The following is a 27,019-nucleotide window of genomic DNA, read 5'->3' as shown; positions in this document are numbered from 1 at the left end:
ATATGAGCTGCAGCTTTACTAAACCATTTATGTATTAGCATGTCTGTTAAATCCAAGGCTTTTGTACAAACCTTGTCTACAAAAAAAAAAAAAAACGTTCATGAGAGAACTGAGAAATTACTACATGTTGTGCTCATACACAAACACACTGCATCTTGGTGTTTGTGTCAGAGGGGAGGCAGTTTGTTCGTATACCGTCTGTATACAGAGAAAAGAGAGACAGCATCAATAATGTAGTGTCTTGACTCCGGGAGTCCACAAAGTCCAATTAATCTCAAAGACTAAGGAACAAAGGCTTCGCTATTTGACAAACAGGACATGGTGTAGTTTGCTCTGCTCTGACTCAGACTTGATAAGCAGAGAAGATCTAGAAAAGAAATGTTAGGGGGGCTTAGTAAAGGAGAGTTAAACACCAAAGGTGGCTAAAAGGGATCTTCAAAGGGAACGTCCTGACTCTTTTCAGTTCCTCTGACATTTCACTGCTTCAGACAAGCCCACCTTAGCTCTGCGCTCCGACTGAAAGCACACCTTTTACTCTCAGTCAGAACGGCCCCAGTCTAAACAGACACAAGTGAAGTTTGACTCGCTCCACTTTAGATCAGCCTGCTGACATGTGCTGCACATTATGAAGGGAAAATATGTTATATTCATGTCTATGAATGCTTCTGCTTGTAGATATGAATACATACTGTAATCTCACATGCTTGGTATATTGTATTGTCTTAATTTTTATCTAAAAACGCTTAATCCCTTTGAATGAGAGTCAGAATATCTTGATATTTCTGTTTATTTGCAGCTTTTCTCACATTCAATCAACACATTACAAACTAGAAAAATAAACCCACCTAATCTGACTTAATTTGAAAACTGGAGTAAAGATAATTCATAAATGAACTAAATAAAACTGGACTTCTGTAATTTGTTTCCACGTCATCTTTGGGGTTTAAATGTGAGCATGTAGCTACTCTGACAGCAGATTTTCAAGTTCTCCAAAGATGAAAGTTTTGAGCCTGTATTTAAGTATCAGAGAGAAAATTGTTGTCTTGAAAAATATGTATCTGTTTTTATTAGACTATAAAGAGACAAGTGATAAAAGTTATATTGAAAAAGAATCATAGCATAAAAGTACTACCCTGACAACTGGTCTTATAAAAAGACATGAGATCCTTACAGGTTTGTATCGCAGAGCATCTCTGTAGGACCCAAACAGAGCGGCCTGCGCTCTCAGGAAGGCCCTTGCCATGCCGTTTCCTGTCGCCGTCGACTGCTTCTTCAGCTTGCTCTTCAGAGAGGACACCTGGTGCAAAACATGGAGCGAGAACGTGGACGAGAAAAGGATGGAGAGTGATGAAGGCAGAGGAGGGCAGAAGGGGGGTGAGAGAGAGAGAGAGAGAGAGAGAGAGAGAGAGAAGGGTAAAAGTTAAATTATCACCTCTGAAATTGGTGGAGGAAACAGCTAGCCCATTCTGGGTGTGAAGTATCACATTTGCAGGTCATCACAAAAAAGGAATAGAAAAGAAGGAGAAAAGCTTGAGCCTTTCCTCCAAGCTTATCTGTTGTGCTGCTGGGAGCACCTGCTGCTTTGCTAATTGAGCAGCGCATGGGGGTGGCGGGAGGGGGGTGGTATAGAGGAGAGGAAATGGAAGCTTGCATCTTTGCTCTTCCTCTTTCAGCCTCTCTTCCCCTGCCATCACCTTCTTTCTTTTTTCATTTCTGCCTCCATGTCTTTCTCTCCTGCTCCTTCTATCCAGACCTGCTGCTTTCCCCTCCCCTCCTGGCTCTCCCAGACTCCCTCTAGAAAGGGAATCTTGACATAAAACGTCTTTAATTATTTCCCCCTCTCCTGGCTCCGTCTCCAGGACTCCAGGCGAGAGTGGAGGAGCAGCAGGCCCGAGCTTGTTTCAGGATGACAAAAGATTCACCCTGGCCACCGGGCCCTGGGGAGTCTGGGGAGGAAGTTGTCAAGAGGCTCTCCTCACCTGCTCAGCAGTGGTCTGACTGTGCTGTGGAGGTGCGAGGAGGAGGCAGAGATACAGTAGTGATGTCATGTCGTGAGGGACTGTTGCTCTCTGTGTGGGCTGAGCCACGTTTGCACCAAAGCACAACGTTTGGCTGGCATGAACAGAAAGGTCTAAATTACTGTAAAGTTGCCTGCTAGCTGGAGTACAAAGATATGTTATTAAAAGCTTTCTTTCGTCACTTAATGGGAAATTTATCAACTGCAAATCTGACTTTTGAATTTTTTGTTGTATATACTTCCAACGAATTTAGCTTTTTGCAAACAAGAACAAATAAAGCAAAAACCCTCTAAATCAAACCTTCTGTGATAAGACTATTCTGCTTTCGTAATGTGCAACCGAAGCAAGTGTGTGAAATTCAAAAGTGTGTGTGAAGCCATCCAGAAACAGAGCAAATTACCATTTGAGTTAGCAGTCTGCTTTTTCCATTTAACACTGCATCCTAAATATCAGTGGTCCAATTCAATCACCCTTTAAGACAATGTTGTGCTGTGTGCGCTGGTGTTTTTAGACTACAGGTGTGTGTGTGTGTGTCCTCCACCCACATCCATGTCCCTAAAGCAGCAAATATCATCTGTATTTGTCCCATAAATTTTTATACTTTAATTGGTGGCTGGAGAATAAGGAGAAAGAGGTTGTGTCTAAGTTCTTTTCCTGTGTGATAAAATTTTAACCAGGTCTATTTCAGATCAGAGGTTTATTTGCAGCTGATAAATATAAATCGCCGCTGCCGAAAGGCGGAGGTGGACAGTAATTTATTTGCCCATGTCTGTTTGTTACCAGAATATTTAATGAACCATTGGTCTGATTTGTCATGAAACTTTCAGGAGATGGTTCATGGATACAGCACAAAACTCGATTCAATATGGCCTCCACAGCCGGCCGACCTCAGAAAACACAAAAATGGCTATTATTCAGTCAGTGTTCTAAATGTTGTGCTACAGTTTGGTGTGGGTGTAGCAGTGAGTCATCCACAACACATACTTCAAGAACTACTCATTGCACGAAGTTTTGACTTAAAACAGAAGCATGAACTGTTGGAGTTAACCCTGTTGGTCTGTTAGCAAAATATCGCATCAACCACTGGATGGATTTTAAAGAAATCATCTACAACCAATTAACTTTTGGATCCAGCTGAATTCAAAATGGCTGCTAATCAACATTAGCCAGTGCAAAAATGGTTATAATTCAGTCGTTTTAACAGATATTGAGCTGAAGTTTAAGGAATACTAGGCTCTTAATTATATTTTTATATCATGCTGTGAAATTGCAGCATTAGTGGATATCACAGTCTGGTGTCAGCAATTAGCCAGGAGGACTTTGAGGAGGAGAAGCAAAGTGTGAGAGGAACAGTGAGGCTGAAAGACAAAGAAGAAACACAAGACAGAGAGTGGCGGTCTTAAACTGGGACAAAGACAAAATGAACAGTGTTGATTCCACTCCCCTGGGCTTCCTCACTCTCCACGACATCCCTGTGCTGCCATCCAAACGCTTCCAGGCATCAAACAGAAAGTTTATCATGGTTAAATTAACAAGTGTCATCTCCATATTCACTCATTGTACTAAATGCTTTAATGTTTATGTACAGCTCTTTCTGGAATTAATATTTCATGTTTATGTGCATTATCACTGATTATTCTTTTTTTTCCTTCTTTTTTTTGGGTGGGGAAATCAAAGTGAACACACTGTCAGTCTAAGAGGGGGAGGCATACCCCAAAGACTGTCAGAGCAGACGGGATAGTGAAGTTTGCTCTGCACACAGTTCTGTACAACAGCTTTGAATGGGTGAGAGCACTCCAGTGGCAAACACTTTTTAATGAGGCTGGGACACAGTCGCTACTGTTTTAACTTCCTAAAGTCAAAGAAACGGGCAACTGAGCGATGAGTTCAAAGTTTCACATTTATTCCTAAGAAGCACGAAAATTTTTCATTAGTCACGTGTTTTAATTAAATTGTCACATACATTAAGGCAAATACTTTGTTGTAAGAACATCGTTTTTGCTAATAGAAATCAAAGCAGTCGACAGTGAGCTCGTTCACATTCCCAACAGAAAAAATAAATGCGTATTTAGTAATTGGAGTTTGAATACAGTGCCTACGCCACAATCATCAGGTATGCCTCCACAGTAATGGCTCTGTCAAACTAATTAACTTCTACAGTTTGAGTGAAGCTAACGAGACGCGTACAGGCATCAGAGGAAGGCCAGGCTCTACAGGTGATAACCCTATTTGGCAGTGACATTTTTTAGTGTAAAGTCACAGTGGCGGTGATGAGATCAAAGGCACAGACTCCCCCATTGGGTCCAATTAGAACTATAGCATTGTACAGGGAAGGGGTGGCAGGAGAAGAGAAGGGAGTGGGTGGTTGAGGGAAAGGGAGAAAAAAAAAATTGTTGAGTTATGATATTCATAATCTATGCAGAGAGGCCTTTCCAGTACAGGTCTTCTCCCCATAGCTGTGATCTTTTCAATTTACATCAAGGGAAGATAGTTGGGGATGAAAGCGGGGCGTCCAAGGCGCACAGCCCACAGAGGGCAGACACGGGGCCTCATTAAGGCCCGGCCCAGACAGCCCCAAACAGGGTTTGAAGTGCGTCACATAAAGAGCATGGGGTCAAAGGTCAGACATTGAACAGATCTCCATTTAACTCTCCAGCTGGAGATGGTAATTAGCAGGTGCAATGATGATCCCAGACTGACTGTAAGGGATGATACCTCTGTAGGTGACACCAGGCATCTGTGTGAAAGTGTGCGAACACTCGTGTCTCTGCACACACGGGGGAGTTCAGTACACACACACGCACACACCCACACAAACACAAACATCTATCAGGTACCTCAGCTCAAATCACACAATCAAACACATCGAAACACCTGAGTTTAACTGTGTTTGTGCTGTTGATTATTTACATTAACACAGCCTTCTGCAGGATTTTAAAACAGCACTGCAATAAAACAAATACATGAAAATTCATTGAAATTTAAAAGAATAACAAGACGGGCCTAAATATATGCATTTGGAAATACAAGCTATAGAACAATTAGAGTAATTAAGGTGAACAACATAAAGAAAAGTAAAATAATTAAACCTTTTGAGGGCATCTGTTTTTAACACTTACTGTATCTTGTACAGTGACGTGTCTTTTAAAGGAAACTGGAAGAATAAAATGGTTTATTTACTGTCTGACACCTTTACAACAGTTAATTTATATATTTTTCCCGGGATAATGTTAATGATTTAACATGCAATTTTCTTTTTTGTGTGGATGGCATTCGTTGGAACCATCACTGAATCTTGCAAAGTTGAAAAAAATGAACAAATTGTGTTGCCACATGTCAGATCTACAAGTCATTTCTAAAAGAAAAAAAAAAATCTGTGTTGCATTTTATGTTTCAAACAAATCTTGCATTTAAACCTTCACTCATTCTGCTGATTATTGAAAAAAGAAGCATTTTGACAATAGGAAAAAACTATTTCTTGTAGAATAAAGGACCAAAATAAGAACCACCACATTATTTTATTAATAAGTAACAAAAATGTGCAGCATGATGTGTTTCAGTTGGTGTTACACTGAATATTCTGCATTATTACAGGTCCACTTGCACATGATGCACGATCAATAAACTGCACATTTACATGTTTTTATTGTGGAACCATATTTCCAATTTAAACAAAGATTATATAAACTGTACCTTAATGAAATTAATCCAGTTTTCATTGCTTTACAGTGTGCACAAAGATATGCTTACTCACTAAATGGAGACCAGAATCGTCTGACATAGAGCTTAATCTGCTCTGAATGGTCAGTATTTATCCAATTACATGTCAGATTTCGTCATACGAGTCCCTGATGGTTCATGAACACAGCCTGCAGACAGAGGCAAAGTGAAGTCACAGAGTGGAACTGAACATAATCACAGTTTACGCCGTGGGGAAATAAAGGTTGGAACAACCTTAAAGAAGCAAAAAGTGGCCAAAACTTCTGCAAGAAAGAATGAAGACAAGCCAACAGCCATTTTTTCTGGTATTTTGTTAGAAACTAATGTGAAACATAAATGTACTTCTATATGTGAACCTCAGGTTATTATGGGATGAATAAATCTGGATCTACAAATGTTTGTTTTTTTAAATTTCAGACAATAACTTACCAAAACAGCTCTGTGTGCGCATTTTGATAAAAATCAGTGAGTAAGACTTTGATTTATTTTTACAGAAATAAAAAAGTTAAAAAATTTAATATTTAATATAAAAGTTTTATGAATATACAATTGATTTTTTTTCATTAAAGTGTGCTGTCAATTATACTTTAAAGAAAAAGAGAAAATAAGAATTGGTGCTTTGTTCAGCCTGAAAATAAATAAATAAATTTAAAATAAAGGAAATTATAAAAGCTTTGAATAATCCATAAATTTTAACTATTAACAATAAAAATAAATCAGCTTGACTGACAATATTACATTCACTATAAAGTAAATGTAAGAAAAAAGCCACAGCAATCAAAGAAAAACAAAGTTACAGCAAGCCTTGAATATATGTTTGGAATTATACTCAAAAATCTTAATACAACATAGAAAACCTCTCCCAAATAATGACCCCAACACTTGTCTGTTGTTTGAAAAAAAAAAAAAAGGAGGAGTAAAAAAAAGTTGAATTTTCTCTTTGCAAAAAGAGTGTTTTGTTTAAGCTTCTGTCCAGGGAAAGAAAGCCATGGGGATGCAATTAAAGAACTACAAAGAAAAAAATAGTTATGAAAATCTCCCACTTTCTTTTGATGTGCTGCAGTCTGAACAACACACACAGACACACACACACACATACACAGAATGCACAAACACAGACATATACGACTGAACAAAAAACAGACATACAGTGCATTCCTAACAGCTGCGGCTGCATACATGCACACAAAGAGCATGGGACTTCAGACATATAAAATTCATTCATTCAACTAAAAATATACAGATGAGACATCTCTTTTTTATTTTTCAATTATCCTTTTTTTCTGTCTGTAAAAATGCACAATAATAGGGATTATTTTATAGGATGATGGGTGCAGTAATCTCAAAATTAATAAGTATGATAGCAAAAAAAAAAAACTTCACTGGTTATGAAATCAGAAAAAAAGAGAAGAAATGTTTGTGTAAAAATTAAACACAAATACTTTAAGGAACAAAGAATATTTTTGATCTATTGTTGAGTAGAATTAAACAACAGTTGGGAAGCAAAAGGGAGGAACAGTGTGTGTGTGTGTGTGTGTGTGTGTGTGTGTGTTTTAATAGGGCTATGAGGTTCGCCCGGTGTGGGGTTACTTTGTCAGGCTGACCTCTTATAGCAGCTGAGCGGCAGAGTTTTGCATACATAATTAACTATAGCTAAATGTCATCTCGCGCTTCAATAACTATCGCAGTGGGTGTTGCTTCTCTCCCTTTTTGACTTTTAATCCGGAGTGAACCGCCGGCAGAACGGCTATGTGAAAATGAAGTGCAGCTTTAAAAATCCACATGAGTAAATGAAGGGCTGCGCACGGCGCCGCGAGAGTAAATGAACAGCTCGCCACCGTTTCAAACAATCGCAATCCACGAAACGACGGTTCAAATGAGCAGATTCTGACATTTACAGCTGGTAAAATACAAGCTTCACAACAAGAAAAGCCCACATCAGAGTCTTTGGTTGGAGCTCGGTGTTATACAACGTTTCTGCTGAAGTACAGTTTGTGTGTGAGGTGGAGCTCTGAGCCTTTACTGTATGGACAGCCGTAAAAAGAAAACACTCGGCTTTAGCTAAGCAAAAAACGACAGGTTCAAGTGGACAAATCAGGAATCCGTGAGTAGCAAAAGTTTACTCCTGAATATTATTTGAATATCAGTCCTGGCTGACAGTGTGTGTGTGTGTGTGTGAGCGCTGCCTGCTGTACTCTGTTGTAGCTGATGATGTAGATGTTGTTCCCTGCGAACTGAACACCAAATTAAAGCTGCAATGTTTGATTAAGTGTGCCAGGTGATCTCAGGAGAGGCGCGCAGACGCAACCTCAACCCCCTCATTCATTTGTAAGCCTCCAAATGCAGGCTTGAAATACAGGAAGTAGGAGTGTACGCTGTAAATCCCCCCCTTGATTGGGAATACAAATGATCAAATGTACGAGGGCTACGAACGTATTGGTACACGGTGTCAGCAAAGCAGCGAGAGGCAGAGAGGAGGAGAATAGAAAGAATTAGGGCTGTGATGTGAGACAGAGCATCTGAAAATAAAGATATAAGCTGCATTGTAGCTCCTCAACTTGAATGTGAGGCACAGAAAGAATAATACATGAAAAAAAATGTCATTGGTTTGAGATCAATTGCCAGGAACAAATAAAAATCAGATTCAGTCCCACACTGTTTGTTTTCTGAATTAACAGACGCCTAATTTGCTATTCTTGGATAGTTTTAATGACTAGCGAGGTAAACAACTTCACCGACCAAAAGTCAATTATAACTTTATCAGTGCAAACTCTGCGTGGAAGAAGAAATATGGATCTCACAAAAAGAAACAAAAAATACCTTGATCTTCTAGGAAAAAGTGTTTTTTTGTTTCCTTTTTTTGTATCGAGTATTTCTTCTCTGTATGCTTGTCAACACATTGATTTCACTGACAAAGCGTAGTCGAACTGAGATTAACATTAATGTAGAAAAACTACTGTAACTTTTGGCTGAACTTTAGCAATTTTCAGATATGCAAAATCCTGCAAACGCAAACTTTAAAGAATGCTGTATTTTTCAGACAAAATAAAACAGTCTATGTACAAATAACTAAAAAAAAAACGCTCATTAAAAGCAATAATAAAAATCTTTGATATACATTTGAATTTATCATAAAAAATTAAACAGAATCTGCTTAGATTCATGCACATTATATATATATATATATATATATATATATATATATATATATATATATATATATATATAAGGAAATTATAGAAAGGGAAAAGTAAAAGGATTATTGTGTGATTAATTTATTTTTAATGGGAAAACCTGAAATGACAACAAAGACAACAAATCCACATCCGCAAAAACACAAATAATGAAGAACCTTTGATTCATGTGGCATTTCCAGTTTAAAAAAAAAAAAATGTCAAAAGCAGCAAGAGGTACAGAGGAGGAGGCTGCGGCATCCTTTCTGACCTGTTACCAATTACTCTCCTATTTAGATCTTTCCTTCTTCTGCTAAACGGAACCGCTACTGGCTTGGTAGTATTTGTAATAGTCAATAAATCTGAAATATTATGTGTGAAACTGTGAGGAGAGACTGTTAAGGGGCGGGCACTTGTGGGTGCTGTCTGAGAGAGGGCGAATAATTCAGGACAACTGTGAACTCTGAACCCGCTAAAAGCCCGGCCAGTGGTCAGCCGAGCCACGTAACGAAGTCCACATGTGCTCACAGCCTGCGCTGCCGTAATTAGATGGATCTCTGAAGGTTTGCTTAAATCAACATCAGAGCACTTTGTTTTGGACTTGAAAAACGAACAAATATTGCCTGCAGCCACTACCTTTTAATTCATTTTGTGCTTTATACACTCGGAGAAAGTGATGCTGGACTTGTAACGCGAGTATAATAATTACTTCATGAGTCTCAGGGCTTTGGTTTCACTCTGAATAAAACTCACGTGTTAAAGATCCGGTGTTACAGTGAGAACTGGAGAGAAACGAAGAGTGGTTTTAATAGCTCAGAAACAACATGCGGCAGCTCAGCCCAGGCAGAGAATCGCTCAGCATTAATCAGGATTTCAGGCCCCAGCTCAACAAACTGCACAATGCCTCAAACATCTCCTTGTGTGTAAACAGCAACATCAAATGCCATGTGGCATGTCCTCATCACTAACAAGCAAACTAACAAGAGACCTGGAATTCTACTCAATTAGTACCTGCTCTCTTTGCTATTAATCTACTAGCCTCTGTGAAAAGATTAGAGGAGACAGAAGGGGGAGAAAAAAATCTGTATGGGAATAAAAACAACAACAACGATTTGTTCCGATAAATATATTAATGCCAGTGAAGTTTCTGCTTCAGGTGGTGTAATTTGACATGATATGCAGGCTATGTTCTGTCATTAGTCAGGAGAAATTGGTGAGTAGAGGATCAAAGCAAAAAGGCACTGAGCCTGCCACTTAATTTATCACACGGCAAAGACAAAGGCTTTTCTCTCTGCTTCTGTCGCTTTTCAAAAGCCTCCACTCTTTTTATGACAAACTCAGTTTGTGATTTAATTTAGGGCTTCAGTCCCCCAGGTGCAGAAAAGCATGCAGGCAGGAAGTGAGAAGAAGGTAGTGCAGCCAGACAGGCGCGCAGGCAGAGAAGTATGAGAAGCAAACAGCGGGTGCAAGAGACGTCCAGGTTGGCGGGAAGTACTGCGAGAGAGACAAGTAGGCAGACAGGTGCCATGAAACCCGAGCAGCCGGGGAAGCAATAAGGGAGGAAGGCAGGCAGGATTGAAAGTCGGCAGAAAATGTTATAAAGTGCAGAAAAGAACTCACACAGTAAAGAGACATTCATACACGCTAGCAGTCACTGTAGGCAGAGCAGTGCTAAATCAGGAGAACCAGAGAAGTGTGGGAGTGTGAGCAGGTCTGGGGTCTGCTGGGCAGTCGATTGAATTATGTTCTGCTGGTGGGGTAGGAGTCCAGTAGGCAGTGGAACCTGAGTATATACTGTTAGCAGCGTGGGTAATGGTGCAGCCGCAGTCTCAGCTGGGATCTCAGAGCCTCACAGAGGAGCTTTAATACACACACTGTGAAGACTAACTAAACAAACAGATTCCTACTTTGACAAAGACAGGGGAGACAAGTGTGTGTGTTGTTCTTTATGGTTGTGGAGGTGTGTAAATGTGTGAGTGACCCTGATGCCATGGTGATGCTTCCTGTAGCACTGACCAGCGTCGGCGCACCATTAATTAAAGAGACGATGCGCTGGCAGGTGGCTTCACTGCCCACACTGGTAATTGGCCCCTTTCTTCCCACTCTCTCCCCCCACAAAATCACCCATCTCTGCCTTTTCTTTTCCTTTCTAGGCCTCGTTCCCTCCTCCTATCTCTCGTTCTCAGAAACGTGCCAGTGGGCAGGCAGAAACGCAAGACTTTGTGAAATAATGATTAGAATGGATGAAGATGAAGGGAAGGGAGTTGCACATTTTCCCACAAGCCTCTGATGGTCGGGGAATGCTGGGTGCCTTCAAGCGTCACACGACGCGACGGGAGTTTACTTTAGACAGCCACAATCTGAGGAGCTGGAACTGCAGTCATTAATGATGTGGGGAGGGGACAGAGCTGTACTTTGACAAGTTTCTGGATGTGTGTGTGTGTTTTTGTGTGTGTGGGCAGAAGTACGAGTCTGATTTTACATCGAAGGGAAGAAGGGGAAATTAACCTGATGTTCAACATGTTTAATGAGACAATAACAGTTGAGACGTTGTGTGTCTCACCACATCACTGGGGAGGTTGTGCAGGTCATCAAAGGGAGTCTCCAGGGTGTTGGTGTCCACATTCAGAATGACCACATCCTCCAGTGATCGACTGCGGACTCTCTATAGGAGGAAAGAAATCGAGTGTGATTCAGGGTAGCTTTTCAACACAGAAAAAAAAATGAAGCTTAACGTCTTTAAGTTATTTTTGTGCAGTACAGTTCAAAACATGCAGGCCTGCTTTCATTATTAGGGTAAAAATTCAACATTATGCAACTAGATTCCTGCAAATTTGACATATTTTTACTTAACACCAAGTCAGAAAATATATCTTTTACTTCTCAAATTATGATATCAAGGCAAAATTTTAATTTCAGCATATCTGACATATTTTTAATATTGAATTTACTTATTAATATATGATATCAAGATAAGATTTTAAACTTGTAGTTGGCTTAGATGTGTTTCTCTGGAAGAAGAATTATTTCTTTCTCTTAGAAATAATAATAATAAATAAATTCAGAAATACAGCAACTACTTTTTGTAGCAAATTATTGCATTCCTTTATGATTAGGGATGAAAAATCGCACAAAGTCGTACAAACACTGAACATCTTTACTGTAAGAAACGCTCGTTCACAAAATGAAGAATGGAACAGAGGGGAAACATTTGGAGAACGTTTTCCACAGAACCAGAACCTCATGCATCAACAACAACATGGTGATGCTGTGCTGTGCTGCGCACATCCTGATGGCGACAAATTCAACAATTATTTCAGCGTGGTGCAGGCAGGTGTGTGTGGAGGGGGTGTGGAGGCAGCATAGTGTGTGAATTTCTAGTTTGTCACTTTTGTGACAGCCTGTGCAGCGGAGGCTCACATGCTGATCTGGACTAATTATGTAGTGGCGGAAAGAAGGTCTGTCACGGATGCAGAGTGTGATAAATACTGCCACTGCCGCAACTGTCAGACAAGTATCACACACACGCGTGCACACAAACACACATGTGCATAACATTATCCGCAATTACACACGCACACAAACACCTACAGGATGACACTTACACACACGTGCAAATGTGCACGCTCTTGCGTCATGCGTTCACACAAACAGCCGTACTGATGACGGCCTGCTCCCCCCACCCCTCCAAACCAATGCAGGGTTTAACAATGAAGTGGAAAAGCTCTTTGTTGCAGATGCTTTTTCTAGCTTTTTCTCTGGCTTTTGTACTTCTGGTTAAGAAGCAATAGATGGAGTTGAAAAGGACAAAAAAAAAAGGTTCACTGGAAATATAAAAAGAATTTTCTTTACTTTTTATTGAGATGACAAACTCACTGAAAGGATACGCTGAATTTGGTGACCATTTTCATAAAAATAACACATGTGGATTGCTGATATTCTGTGTGTTTCAGCGTCTTCTGACAGAGTAAAATATGATTTACAAACGTACCTCCAGCAGACTGAGATGAACTCCCACAAAGTATGGCATCGGGGCACTGTGGACGGAGAGAGTGCAAGAAATCTGTTATAAAAGTCATTATTATAACGTAAACAGTAATAAATAAAAGTCTTATAGTTTAGGACTGTGGTTATTTTACAACAATCTATTGCATACCATAAAGCTATCGTCTATCCATTAAAGTCCTATCAGTTAAAAGACAAAAAGACTGTTTAAGACAATAAAAGTCAAGAGCTAAGATTTCTATACAACCACCCTAAAGCTAAAAATATGTACTGAAAATAATCTGAAGTGTACATTCTTCTTCAGCTGTGAATGTCATAACACGATAATGTCATTTGCAGCAAGAGTTGTGTTTTTTTTCTCCATAACCTGTTATGTTTTACCAAGAACACTCTGACCAGCGGAGTTATTTTTACGCATCCAGGTAAAGCAAAAGCAGTTTCACTTTTCCAGCCTCTACAGAATGAAAACAAAATTAAGTGTGCAATTTTAATTATGTGAAAACTGAGCGTACAGCTAAAAAAATGCTATATTTTCACCCGTAGTTTTATTTCAAGTCACATTTATCTTTATGTTAAATATAAATAGCAAAAAAAAAAAAATTATAGTGACTTTTAACCATGAATTTATCGAAAACAGTCAGAAAAAATTTGTATAAGAAGATTTCGATAAAGCAACAACAGGACAGCTTTAGGTGATTCAGAAGCTCCCGGCTTGTAATTAACTCAAAGCCTGTGGCTCTGCGCTGTAGCTGCTCTACGCTGTTTGATGCAGCACTGACTTTTAAAGAGTCAGATGTAATGTGCATACGTAGACAAACACAGAGGGAGCATCTAATTTAATTTAGTCATCACATCAGCTCATGACGACACCCTGGTTATTGAATAAGATAATGATGAGCCTTTGCAGAGTGTTGAATATCACATTTCACTGTCAGTGATGAATACTTTGTTTAAGCTGATATGTCCGTCCTGGTCGAACACTGCTGCATAAACACTCTGATTAAAAAAATAGTATATAATATATTATATAAGAGGGCTTCCCCACATGCACATTAAACCTGCACTGATACGATTTGACCTGTACAAACGAAGATCTGTACAAGTTACTTCTACTCTCCAGTCAACTTCAATCAAGTTTGTTCAGATTTGTTGGATTTGTGTTGGATGGGAGGTAATGAACCCCTGAGAGAGCGAAGATGATGAGAGCGTGGTGCTACTACCGGCATAAAATATAGAGTATGGTGATCCGAACGGTTCATTAGAACAGTAGAGAAGGCACACCACAGAGTATGCATAGGAACATGAAGACTGAGAGTGAGAATATGTGAGAATGCGTGAGGCTACGCTTTAACACCGAGGTTTCAGAAGCTGAGCTGGGATGCATAACTGTCGCACGTGGCAAAGCGTGCGCTCGCATGTCTATATGTCAGGCACAGACATCAGAGACTGTGACAGAACAAAAACATAAAAAGGAGCCACCGAAACTTCTTTTTTTTTTTAAATGATAAAACAGATTGTGTTTGTACACGTGTGCAAGCTTTAAAGATGGCCAGCCTCACCAGCAGTAGTCCAGAAGATGCGGGGGCAGCACGGGGATGAAGATGTGCTGCCAGTACATCGGAAAGAGCAAAGCCGCCGCACCGTGGACACACGCAGTTAACTGCACAAAGAAACACAAGACTGGACAAACTCAACACAACTTTCCACAAGTAAATGCCTGATTTCCTCAGCGTCTTAGGCTATATAACACAGCAGCATTAATCGGTCAAAAAAAGACATTTGTTACACACAAATAAAGAGTTTAATTGAGTCGTGGTGATCCTTTGAGTTGGTGAGTATCATTTAAAAGTTTAATGAGTTTTGATGAACACACAAAAAGGCAGGGTTTATGAACATTTTCAAACATTTATTAAATGGTTTTAAAAACATGTTTGCTGTTTTGACTACTTGCAACATGACTGTAGTTCTACATAAATAAGAGAAATAATATACACAAAGTTTATTTAAAAAAATAATATGTACATTACAGATTGTATATTTATAAAAATCCAAGTGTAATGCAATTACTGGCAACATACCATTTACCTTCTCCCAAACAGTGGAGGGGTTTGTGCCATCAAAAGCTCACTTCAAGTGTCCATATTTAATATATGATCAATGTGAAAAGCACAAAGACATTTCTAAGAATTTAGACGTTTATTTAAAAATAAAATAGAAAAGAAAAAAAGTGTCATTTTTTTTTATTTTATTTTCCACATACATTTCCAGACCTGGAAACAGCAAAAACTCAATAATTTTCAAAACTTGAGAAAAATCCTTGATGTGTTTTGTTGCTTTTTCCTTACTCACAAGCAAAAGCCTTAATGAAGAACCATTTTCCACAGACATGTCGAGTGAGGTTGTACTAAACATTCATATATCTTTGGAGGAGCTGGAGAACAATCTTTAAACTGAGCATCGACTGTGGCAGGAGCCTGTGTTGACCCTCATGACGGACACAGCAGAAGAAAAAAAAGTTGACATGAAAACTTCAGAAAAAAAAATAACAAATCTAAAGACAAACACTGAACCTGCACACAGTGTTGTCCTCGGTTTTCATTCATTTGCCATGGGTCATCACAACAAAAATGTTGCTTCTGTTCTACATGATATTCTATTTTAAAACTGTTTTGAGCACAAAACCATAAAAACTGGACTCTTTATAATTAGCTGCTCTCTGAATCAGTGTCACTAAACGGGGATTGTGCTGTGACCTGCACAAAGAGCAACAAAAGAAGGCCAAAACGAGGCTGACAGTAGCCATAAAAATCAAAATTACCCCAACTGTTATAACTGAGAAATTACAGAATAATTAACCTCGTTTTTAGCAAATAATGAGCAGCAATCATGTTAGGATGACATTGCTTTTCAAAGATGCTTTTTACATTGTCTAACCAATAATACACACAGAATTAAAATCATTGTCTCCCATTGTCTTAAAGCAAACATCCCCCTCTTGACATCTCATGTCATGAAAACCCAGCTATAGTAATGACCTGCAAGCACACACACACACACACACACACACTCAGCAGGAGACAGAGGCGTTAGCTCATCCCCCAGATTAAAATAACATGATTAAATATGGAAAGAGAACAGAGGTCTGAGGGGCTCCTGCGGGACTTCATTAGGGCAAATTGCCAAAGAATGAAACATGAGTTAGCCAAGAGAGACTGCGGGCTAGGCCAATACCGCCGGGACTCTGGAGCAGCAGCCGCTGTTACACTGGTGCAGCTTCACAGTCAATGTGTGAAGCGGACACACACTATCACACACGCACAACTACCAGGAGACCCCCTGCTCGCCGACACACAGAGAGTCACAATTGACCGGCCAAAGGCGGGTGGCTGAAAACAAACGGTGCTGCAGGAGAAGAAGGAGGGCCCCCGCCCCTCTGAATCCACCCTCAGATCGAGCCCGGCCGTCTGAAAGCTCACAATACACAAAAAGCACGCATGTGTTTGTGTGTCCATGTGCCTCCCTCCTTGCCTGTTTGATTTAACTGCATTCATTTTTCATATCAGCCAGTAAACAAAAAGCAATAATTTTTTTCTTATTGTCTCTCATACACACAGTCCCACAATACTTAAGACTTAATCAACATTTAATTGGTGTCTTGCTCTGTGTATCTGCATATGCATATTTCTGCTTCCCGCTGTCTTCAAATGAAACAACAATGCCACACTCCTGTCAGGATTAATTTCTTGGCAAACAGTTTGTTTTTTTGTTAATTCTGAGAATAAATCAATCCTATGAATATTAATGAGAGAAAGTGAAGCGCTTGGTGGAAAAGCGGCTATCAAAACTATCACACCCTTCTTCCTTCTCTAAAGCGATGATAGTAAAGGCCCATTAAATCGTGATGAAGAGAGGTCACCAATCTGCCTGCAGATCTGCATCCACACATACACACATACACGACTTACACGTGCACGCGTGCACACACAGCAAAGAGCCAACAGGCTGGTGTATTCCTCCTCTGGGAGTGCGAGACAAGCCCCAGCCATTCGCTGGTACCAGGAGGTAATGGCACAGAACACCTCGCTAACCAACTCCAATTATCTCCACCAGGCCTCAAGGTGAGCCCCCCAACTGGCATGATTTACTCTCAGGTTGAAAGTGAAAACAAGAGTCTCTCTGTGCCTCTCTTCTTCTCAGGCTGGGTGGTTCAGGCTTGGGGGAGCTGCCTGGGAAGGGAGTCCAAAACTAAGATTAAGATTTATAACACAAATCTAGATTTCCCTTTTATTTTATTTGCTATCTCCCACAGCGATGGTAGCAGCAGTGTGCAGCGATAAGGTAACTTGGAAGCAACTTCACAGAAATATCTCACATATTTGCTTCTCTAACTTAGATGAATACAAATCCCCGTGTCCTTGTCCAGGTTTTGGAACAAATGAGGCAAAAAGTAAAAGAAAAATAAATTGAAAAAAAAAATATCATACCCCCTTTTTTTTTCTTCTTCATTTAGAGGCGGGCTTCACATGAGAGTGGGTCATGAGAGGCTAAGGCTGATAAAATATTTGCCAGGCTGATAAATAATAGATGAGTGGAGCCAAATGGCTTACACGCTCCACAAAAGACCTGGGTGCTTAATATTCCATTCAATGGAGAATCACAGATACAGTCCCCAAGAACAAATACAGGATTAGGTGCTGGGTCCAGTCCTCAGGGACCAGGGCTCTGCCCAGTAATGAGGGGCTGCCTGCCTCTTGCACCATGTGTGTGTGTGCGTGTGTGTATGTGTGTGTGTGTTGCCCCCTCCGCTGAGAGAAGCTAACCGATTATACAGCGACAGCCTGCTTCAAAAAGCAGTCAAGGTCTTTGGTTCTGCCCTGAGAGCTTTTTAGTGTGCTGTGGCTTAGACAGAAAGTGCCGACACTAACACTGGTTTTTTGCAGACCCATTCAGTGAGACTAAAAGAGGGACAGAGAGAAACGAGATGGACAGAAAGACATAAAGAGATAAAGGGAGGGAGGGAGGCGAAAGTTAGTGAAGGAGGAAGAATAAAGTTGAGGGATAAAAGCTGCAGAGAAACTTTACAGTTTCTAACCAAACATAACCTAAGAAGTCATTTTATAGCCAAGCCAATGATATAAACAACGCCTTATATGTTTTAAATACGACTTATTTTGTATGCTGCTTTAGTAGCATACAAAATAATCAACCTAAATATTTATTTCTTCATCAATCAGTAAATTATGCTTCCAAAACAGATAAGTAAAGAATTGTTTATATATTTTTTTATCTTAAGGTTTTTTTTTACTTTAATGAGTTCCCTACATATAACTAATAATTAAAAAAAAAGGTTTTTTTTGTCCACTTGTTTGGTACTTCAGATTCTGATCGTTAACTACAGGAAAGCGCTTTAACAGGAACTCGCTTGTGAAATGAAAAAAGTTAATTACGTATGCATGCAACTCTTCTTGTTGCTGAGGAAACTTCACACAAGTCATAATGTTCAGAAGAACTCCTCTCAAGGCATCTCTCCAACAGCATTGTATTCCTTAAAGACCTGGGATCACAAAGGACCTCTGTCGAAGCAGCAAGTCGGAGTCCTGCTCAGTTTCTCCACCCACATCTTTATTTTCTACCTGAAAACTGGACATGCTGCAGTGAACAGAGGCATGAAAATACTACACTACATCCACATACTTTGCATGTAATTTTTCAAAAGGAGAGAAATATATGCAGTATTGCATCTGTTGTTGTGTCCTCTGAGAAGAATCCTACTGCACAAGTTCAACTGTGGAAAAATAGCTGCTGCTTCAGGCAACGTAATTTAATTTGACAGGAGGAATGGTATCAACATAGTTGCTCTTGACCTCCTCACACCAGCTTTAAAGGCTCAATTCCCCACAACTAGGTTTTTTTTTTCCAACTTCATACTTTTTTCAAAAATCAGTCCTCTCTTTTCCTTTCTAAGGCTAGCTTTCACCTACTTTTTTATCCCAGGTCTCCTCCCAATGTCCCTCCGCTTGATGCCACCTCTTCCTCATTTATCCTGATACATTATCGCTGCGTTGGCCTTTCCTTCTCCCCTATGTGCCAAGTCAACAATTATGCACGCTTTGCTTTTTATTGCGTTGACAAATGCGGGTGTCAGGCCTGGTACAATGCAAGTGTGCCACAAAACAAGTTGGTGGCATCGGGAGGCAAAGAGGGCACACAGGACAATGCAGACTATCGTCAGGCCTCCCACACACACACACACACAACATTTAACGTTCTTACAGCAAGACAAAAGGAACAAGGTACAAACACCTGTGAGTGCAGAAAACACACACACACTCACCTTAAGACACATGGCATGGGGCAGATGAGTCTATTGAGGACAAGGAAGGGAAGGGAAGGGATGGAGGGGGAGGATGTCCTGATGTTCTACAGTTGCCCAACAACAGAAAGACACATTAAGACTCCTAGGAAGAGGGAGGCGATGTCAGAAAGAAAGAGAGTGAGAGACAGATGGACAGAAAATAATATGTCACAGAGAAAGAATAACTAAGACAGAGAGAGACAGAGAGGAACAGAAAAGAGGAACAACAGAAGAAAAAAGCTGGAAACCGAGAGACAGCTGGCACTCTGGGGCACAGTGGATGGATAGCTCCTTGTTAGCATAGGCCTGACAGGCTGATGAGAGGGCTGCTGTCAGCCGGTGCCGGTGCTGGGGCCGGCCTGCACAGGCAGGGCAGAGACTGGGCTGGAGAGCTAGGGGGGCCTCGATAGATGAAAGACACAAGGGGTAGTGGGGTCCTCCCAGCTGACTAGTTAGAAGAAGGGCCGATGCACCACTATTATACGGGCCTATGACAAGGCTGCACACACGACTGGCTCCCGCCCCTGCGCCACAGCCAACTAGCTCTTTAAAAAACTGTGATACCATTCACCTCTGGTCACAAAACAGCAATAAGTCAACTGGTGCATGGTTGTAAGATCATGATTTATTCTTTTGCTTTCAGCTGCCTGTGAGACGTGGCAGTCATGTACCGACAAACTGACATGCTGGGTTCACCGGGGGCTTTAACACAGGAAGTGAAGGCAGAGGATATATATATTTATATATACACTATATACGCGTGTTTCTTTCTGTTTCTTTCCACTTTCTTTTTCCTGTTTCTGCTTGGCTAAGATGCTGGAAAGGCGGAGGTGGTGAAAAGCAGCTGGATGGAACTAACGATGTCACCAACAATACCTCCTCTTACATCTGTGTGAATCAGAAATATTACCTGTACATCCAGTGACTGATAGCACTCGTTTTAACATAACACTGCGACAATCGCTGACAGCAATTAAACATCTCTCAGCCTTTCAGGTGTTTGATCACATGACAATGGTGTGGATAATGAGAGCAGATATTTTCAGTTTATCGTGTATACATTTAGCTGGTTTTGAGAATCATGGCTGCCATTTCTGCTTAAACAAGGAGGTCAAGTTACGCCAACAGCAAAAAAAAAAAATGCATCACAGGCGAAGTAATAACACTAGGCCTGCTTGTAATCCCACTGGGGATATGAAAATACCTTTGTACTACATTGCCTGACATATATCGCTACCAAACCAAAACACCTCTCCCTGAGGAAGATAGATGGATAGACGACTGGATGCAGAATTGCCGACGATAAAAGGCTTGCAGAGGTAAAGGTCTGACGTGGAGGCTCCTAAAATATTCTGTCGGCATACATTTGTTATAAAAACAAGCCATGATTTGTCTTCAAGCTGAAGTAAACTGTAAATCAGACAAAAATCACCTCAACCCCCCCACTCTTCCTGCTAAAAAGAAAAACACTGTCACCCCCGAGTCTGATAATTTACATCATGTACTGCTTGTGTCACAGCACAGTGAGCTGCCTAAACCCTCAGCAGAGGTGCTGCTGGTCTAAAGGAGCTGGGGGGAAGACAGGTGAAATCCTCAGAGGGCTGGGTAATCTTTACAGCTCCTCCTGATTATAGCTCCTCCGAGAGACCTTGGGAACTCTTCCCTGCAGCGCCCAACACCACCAAAGGCCCCCAGCTGTTAAGTCTTCTGCAGACTTGTAGATATGTTGGCAGGAGCAGCTCCACTACAGATAAAACTTGGATGACATCACTTCCCTCTCCCATCTAATCTGTCATAAAGATTTGGCTCTGCTTCATCAGCTGCAACGATAACGGGGGGGAAAGGACAGACTGAGTCTTCCTCCCTCATCCAGACAGACAGACAGAAAGGACTTTAAATTATAGGTTGAAACATGTAATAATGGATAATTTAAAGGCATTTTGGACATAAATATGCTGCCGTTCTGTGGAACAAACAGTCATATAATTCAGCTGCAGAGTGGATTTCACAGCTTGTCAGAGCTCAGTGCTTGGAGGGGGAGAAGGAGGGGTCGGTTCAACTATCAAACCATGTCAGATAAATATTCTTATCGTACGATTTAGGGTTTGAAATCCTGCTGAAATATTGATGAGAAGAATCACGTTCAATCTATTAGGCAGTCCCATAATTCCGTTATATAGTTTTAGTTGGGTAATTTACTGTCTAAATTTGACATAAAGTATGACTGTAAATTAGCAAAAGTCTTTTTAAATTATTATTATTAACCGAGGGATTAAACAGCAAGAATCTTAATAAATGTAATACATCATTTTAAAAATTGAACTTTGATGAAATGTTTGCAACTAATAGAGGCTTGTTTTTGTTTTCAGTTTGCCTGCAGTGTGTTTGCTTTTCATGCATGGAAAGGTTTAGCAAAATAAGTTGCATTTATTACTGATCAGGGTAAATCTTTGTTTGGTCTGCAAACATTAAAGCATGAAAATGTGTATTCTTACCCCAAAAAGTACAAATAAACTCATAAATGAGAACAATACGAGTTCTTTCAAAAGCATGAAACAAAACAGACGATGATAAATCTCCTCCAGGTAGGAGGAAAATTTCAGTTGTTTTCCAACTTATTTCCAGCGTGTATGTGGAAGGTGTGATGAAACGTCTGCCTACAGATGAGAGAAAGGCTGGACAGGAAGGACTCACAGTGCTAAGCTTGCTTGAGGTAATGATGATGCGTCGTTCGTGCAGCATGCTGGCGTAGAGTTGGAGCATGTTGTTGGTGTCCACAGCCACAAAGTACTCTGTCAGGTTCCTCTGAAAATAGACAGAGGTTTTCAGCTATATAATAAACTCTCTAAGCATAGCTTCATTATATTAAGGTGTCAGAGCTACAGACTGCAAGTGTCTGATTATGTGCTGAAGTCAGACGTCAATTAAAGACTAGGAAAAAGTCTGCCACAACAATAGAGTCTGATCTGCTATAAAAATAACTGTATTCATGTCTTTGATCTATCAAATATAGTCATGTTCAGAAAACGGATCACATTTCACTCAAAGTTAATCTGAGTGACTGATAATTGTTGTCATCTCTTGTCCCTTGCCACAAAGATTTAAGCTTAAATTTGAATACAAAAATCAACAAAGAACATGCTCCCAGTTTGAATCTTTTATGCCAATCACTGAACTTCACCATTAAAGCACAAGCACCGCAGGAGATAAAACTGAAACAAGAGGATGATGCAATAATTTCAAACGGTGACATGTGTATTAGATTAAAAACGATTAGAGACAGAGATGTTTCCATAAGGGAGGGATCTTTTCTTTATCTCCTTTTGTCTCTCTTTCCTTTTCTTTTCCATGAGCACTTACACTCTCAGGGATGGTTGGCAGTCCATTGATATCCGGGGCGATGAAGTAGGAGTGCTGCAAAAAAAAAAAAAAAAAAACAACACACAAACATGCAGGAAAAAGAAGAGGGAAGGTCACAAGTGAAGCATAGCACTTATTCAGAAGAGAATGAGGGGAAGAGGGGAGAAAAAGGCCATTCACTTTGTTCTATGATTTATGGCTCATCTTCTGCTCTGTCTATATGAATTGCTGAGCTGGTGTCTGAACTGTGGCAATGCTTTTATCAGGCCTGCAGAACAGAGAAAGCTCAATAGCAGCTTCGCTCCCAACAGACATACACTGTGGTGATGTCTCCGGTGGAAAACCGAGTCTTTATTTAAGCATTAAAAAGGTTTGCAGCGCACCAACACACACACATACTCAAAAGTATATGTGCACGTGTACGCGTCCACACTGATGTGCACACACACACACACACACACACGTACACACACAGGTTGTTTAGAGGATCACAGGGCTGCCTGTCTCACTTTGGGAGAGCAGGGCAGGTTCAGTGTTCAGATCAAAGGGGCCTGAGAGAGGTGCTGTTTGGAGGTAGACAAACCACCAAGAGAAACACACTATTGTGTCTCTAATACACACGCACACACACACACTTCTATCCTTGGTACACCTGCATTTCTCTGGGCCATCACTTAACCATCTGTTGCTGTTCCTCGTTTAAAGCCACTGCGGTACGAACTGTGTTTGCAGCTTTTTAAGTAAAACCTTTAAGACTTAAGAGCTGTGATAAGTATTATTATTATTATTTAACTGAGCTTATGAAATTAATGCTAGGATAAAAAAAAAAAAACAGTGACCAGTTTGTCAGATAATTGAAAATTACTTCTGGAAGAAAGGTTGATGTTAAACTCTTGAAAGTTACAAAACAGTTAGTTCTTTAAATTGAACCTTTACCAACCTGCACCCTAAAATGTGTAATAAAAGGATAAAATAATAATCACCAAAAAAGGAAGAGCCAAAGCAGGTCCCCAGACAAAAGACCAGCTGGACCCAAAGAATCACAAGCACCAAAGAAGACTGTCGCAAATTATAAACAAGAAATGATGACAAGAAAAAAAAAAAAGTTCTAATCATGGAGATGCAAATAAAAACATCCTATTGTAATGGGTTAATTTTATCTGCTGCCATTTTGAAAATTATTGCATCAAAACTGCCCCAATACATAATTTTGCTAATTGAAAAACATTTTCAAATTTGTAATAATTGCATCATGATGGAAATCTTTAAAAATGTGGCTATTCACCCAGCAGTAAGACATTATCATCAGCTGCCAAAAATGTGATTAGCAGGGGTTAAAACAAATACTGATGGTTAATAATCTAAAAACAAACAAAATATTTCCCCCCATAAGCATATGTGTAATAAATAAATAAAAAGGTGAAAACAATTATTATGAGTAAACACTTGTTTTATTCCCAGAGGATGGTCATTGTTGTAGCTGAGCGCAGCTTACTGAAGATAAAGAGGCTCCACAAACAAACTGGAACCAACATCCAGGGCTTTTTTCTCCTGACTTTTTGTTTTCCCTAGACAAAAGATAAATGTGCATGTAATTTTTCAACACCTACGTGCCCTTTTATATGTGACAAGTGGATTTATTTAAACATATAAGATGTAATGGTCACATTTTTATTCATACGTTGCACAGCTACCGTTAAAACATGCAGAAAAACTAATTTATTTCAGCTGTTCTGTGGCCAACTTTACATTGGCTTTAATATTTACACAGGTGAATGAGTGACTGGTGAAATTATCTGTTTTTTCCCAGGAAAAGGTTTACAATGAATTTACCAGATTAAAAACAACTGGTAATTATCAGACTTACTGGGGCTTTTATAATAAAGAACAGCTGAGTTTTCTGCCCTGAAGTGGTGGGAAAAAACAGCAACTTTTAAGGATTTCTTTGTGCTTACTCAGATAAAACCACTGCTCTATTTAAAAAAAAACATTGCTATTTAGTTTGAGGTTACATGAACTTGAGAAGTAAAGGGAGCAATAAAAGCTACAGGAGTTAAATATTTTTAAAACATTACAGCAAATCCAAGACAGTCGTGGCATGCAAAGAGATTTTAAAAAAAGCCCCAACTTTATCAAGCCCCAAAAGGAAGACACATGCAAATGCTAGTTTTGTTCCTAAATAAATAAAGGTTTTTTTCCTTTTTAACAATAAAACTACTTTTTTGTTGAAGTTGTTTTTATAAAACTATGTGATGCATTTTTAAAATCAGACCAAGCTGTCATTAATCCTAAAATAATGTGGTTTTTTTACTTTTGATTTATAGTTGAAAGGTAAATAAATAAAAAGAATCCTAGCAAACTAAACCAAGAACTAGTATTAGAATATTTTAAATGTAAATAGCTGTTGTAGATAAACAAAGTCAATGAAAAGATAAAGGGCTCAAGTCATACCTCAGAGAAAACCACTCAGTTCCATATAAATCAACTACAGTACAATCTGTTTTCTTGTACTTTGTGAGCTAAAAAAAAATGCTCCCCTGTTGGTGTACAAATGCATGGCATCGTGTTAATCACAAGCCATGCTCCTTAATGCAAGCACAGCTTTCATTGGCTGTTTGCTTGCTGATCTGCGTTGTTTTCTTGTTATTTCGAAGACTTGTTTATACACACAAAAATAAAATAAAAAAACATTGAAAGTGGGTTAACTGGAAAAGCATCAAGCAGATTTTTTAACACAATTGCCTCTGCTTTAAACATAAAGAGGAAAAAAAATACTTTTGATATTCAGAGAGAGAATATAGCAGAGTGGAAGGGCATTAATCATTTACAAAGTTTGATTGTTTTCCAGAGGAGAAGAAACACACAACAAGGCCCAGGATAGTTTGTTTGGTTTTTTTGTTATATTTAAAAAAGAAAGCGCAGCTTATTTGGCCAAATTGGAAATCAGTGGTTCCCATGCGATTAGTAGAGAAGCAGCTTCATATTTCACAGCAGCCTCCTTCCCTCCACCCACCGCTGCCGCTCACTCATTCGTTTCCACTCACCGGCTCCTTGCTTCGCCCATCTCTCAGTACTTGCCCAGTGGCAATATACAACTGCTCATTCTTGCACAATAAGACAGGGAGAGAGAGCAAAACAGGGTTCACACATGAAAGGGGACAATGATTCTGCTCCTTCGCTGCCACGATAAACCAGGAAAAAAACAGTCTTTTAAGGGAATAATTCTGCTTCATCAATTAAATATCAAACCAGTGGCTTCTCTCGATACGAGATGAAGCCATCACCTCTGTTCTCCGGGGCGGCTGTTTCAATGGAGCTTTGAGCACGAGATGAAGGAGGTTTATTCACAACTCACACAAAGAGAAATAAACCTTGTTAACCTACACACAAACGCATTGATTACCTCGTATAGCTGCAGTAATGTGTTTTGTTGTAAGTTTATCTTCGCAATCACCTAAATGTCCCTCCGAGATCACAGCTGCAGAGACGACCTGCAGTTGCTGCTTTAATTGGGTTAAAGAAAAAGTGTTGGTCCTTGAGGACAAAGGACACCGAAGTGCTCTTGATCCCGTCGTGGTGTGGAGTCTTAGCGGTGTAAAAACTCGTTGAAAACCTTTACATTCGGCGTAAACAGGGCAGGCTTAAGGATGTGACTGTTTTATGTTGGCAACATTCCATCGGCGGTTGTGTCAGAGTTGACTCAAACAGAAGCCGACTTTGAGGGACCTGGGCTCGTTAAGCCAGTTCAGTTTTTGATAAGCAGGAGACATGATGAGTTGTGAAAGAGCCCTTCAACTTTAAACATGTCCAGCTTGAGCTTATCACAAGAAGACCTGTAAGCGCCACTTCTTGTTTCCAAACACGGTGTCAGAGCAGGGCCCTGCGAGTCTTTCTGTTCTTCACCTCCTTCTGCTCTGCATTCAGCAGCTCCTCTGCCTTCCCCTCATTTAATCTCTCACATCTCAACCTCTGCACTTTGTCGAGTTCCCTGTTTCTGCTCTTTTTTTTTTAACCAAATCTTATGCCATCTTTGACTCCTTTCTTTTTCTTCCATGTGTCAATTTCATTTTAGTTCTCATTACACTTTGCTTTTAATCTCCACGTTTTCTACTAAACATTACGACTTCGGCGACTCGCTACTTTTAACTACTTCAGCCAATTGTTATCCCCCCTCTCTGATGCAACACGCTGCTGCAGTAGCTTTCTCTCTTTCTGTCTCAATCTCTGCTGTCTTGGATCTGGAGCTAGCAGAATATATATACCTACCACACTCAGGTTGACTGGCGTGAAGGGCTTTGGCACAGGCAGCTCATAGAGAGAATTCAGCATGTCGTTCAAGTCATTTTCCTAAGGGAGAAAAACAAACAAAAGAAAAAAGGAATGAAAAA

General features: G+C 40.0%; 1 protein-coding gene across 5 annotated transcripts in view; it reads right to left on the bottom strand.

Annotated features, from left to right (window-relative positions):
- The window catches only part of dennd1b (DENN/MADD domain containing 1B), a 103,341-nt gene that overhangs the window by 28,476 nt on the left and 47,846 nt on the right, over nucleotides 1-27,019 (bottom strand). For 3 of the 5 annotated variants that reach the window (XM_017413501.3, XM_017413500.3, XM_017413503.3), the window contains 8 exons: nucleotides 26,898-26,978; nucleotides 25,676-25,735; nucleotides 22,632-22,685; nucleotides 21,966-22,076; nucleotides 14,476-14,576; nucleotides 12,903-12,948; nucleotides 11,475-11,576; nucleotides 1,172-1,297 (listed from right to left, as the gene is read on the bottom strand). In XM_017413501.3, coding sequence (XP_017268990.1) covers nucleotides 1,172-1,297; nucleotides 11,475-11,576; nucleotides 12,903-12,948; nucleotides 14,476-14,576; nucleotides 21,966-22,076; nucleotides 22,632-22,685; nucleotides 25,676-25,735; nucleotides 26,898-26,978 — 681 coding nt within the window. The remainder of the gene's footprint in view (nucleotides 1-1,171; nucleotides 1,298-11,474; nucleotides 11,577-12,902; nucleotides 12,949-14,475; nucleotides 14,577-21,965; nucleotides 22,077-22,631; nucleotides 22,686-25,675; nucleotides 25,736-26,897; nucleotides 26,979-27,019) is intronic. The other 2 variants (XM_017413502.3, XM_037974103.1) reach the window with 1 other exon arrangement.

Source organism: Kryptolebias marmoratus, linkage group LG24 (assembly GCF_001649575.2).
Source record: "Kryptolebias marmoratus isolate JLee-2015 linkage group LG24, ASM164957v2, whole genome shotgun sequence".
Lineage (NCBI taxonomy): Eukaryota > Metazoa > Chordata > Actinopteri > Cyprinodontiformes > Rivulidae > Kryptolebias > Kryptolebias marmoratus.
Note: the sequence above shows the minus strand (reverse complement) of the source record. Positions and strands in the feature narration are given on the sequence as shown.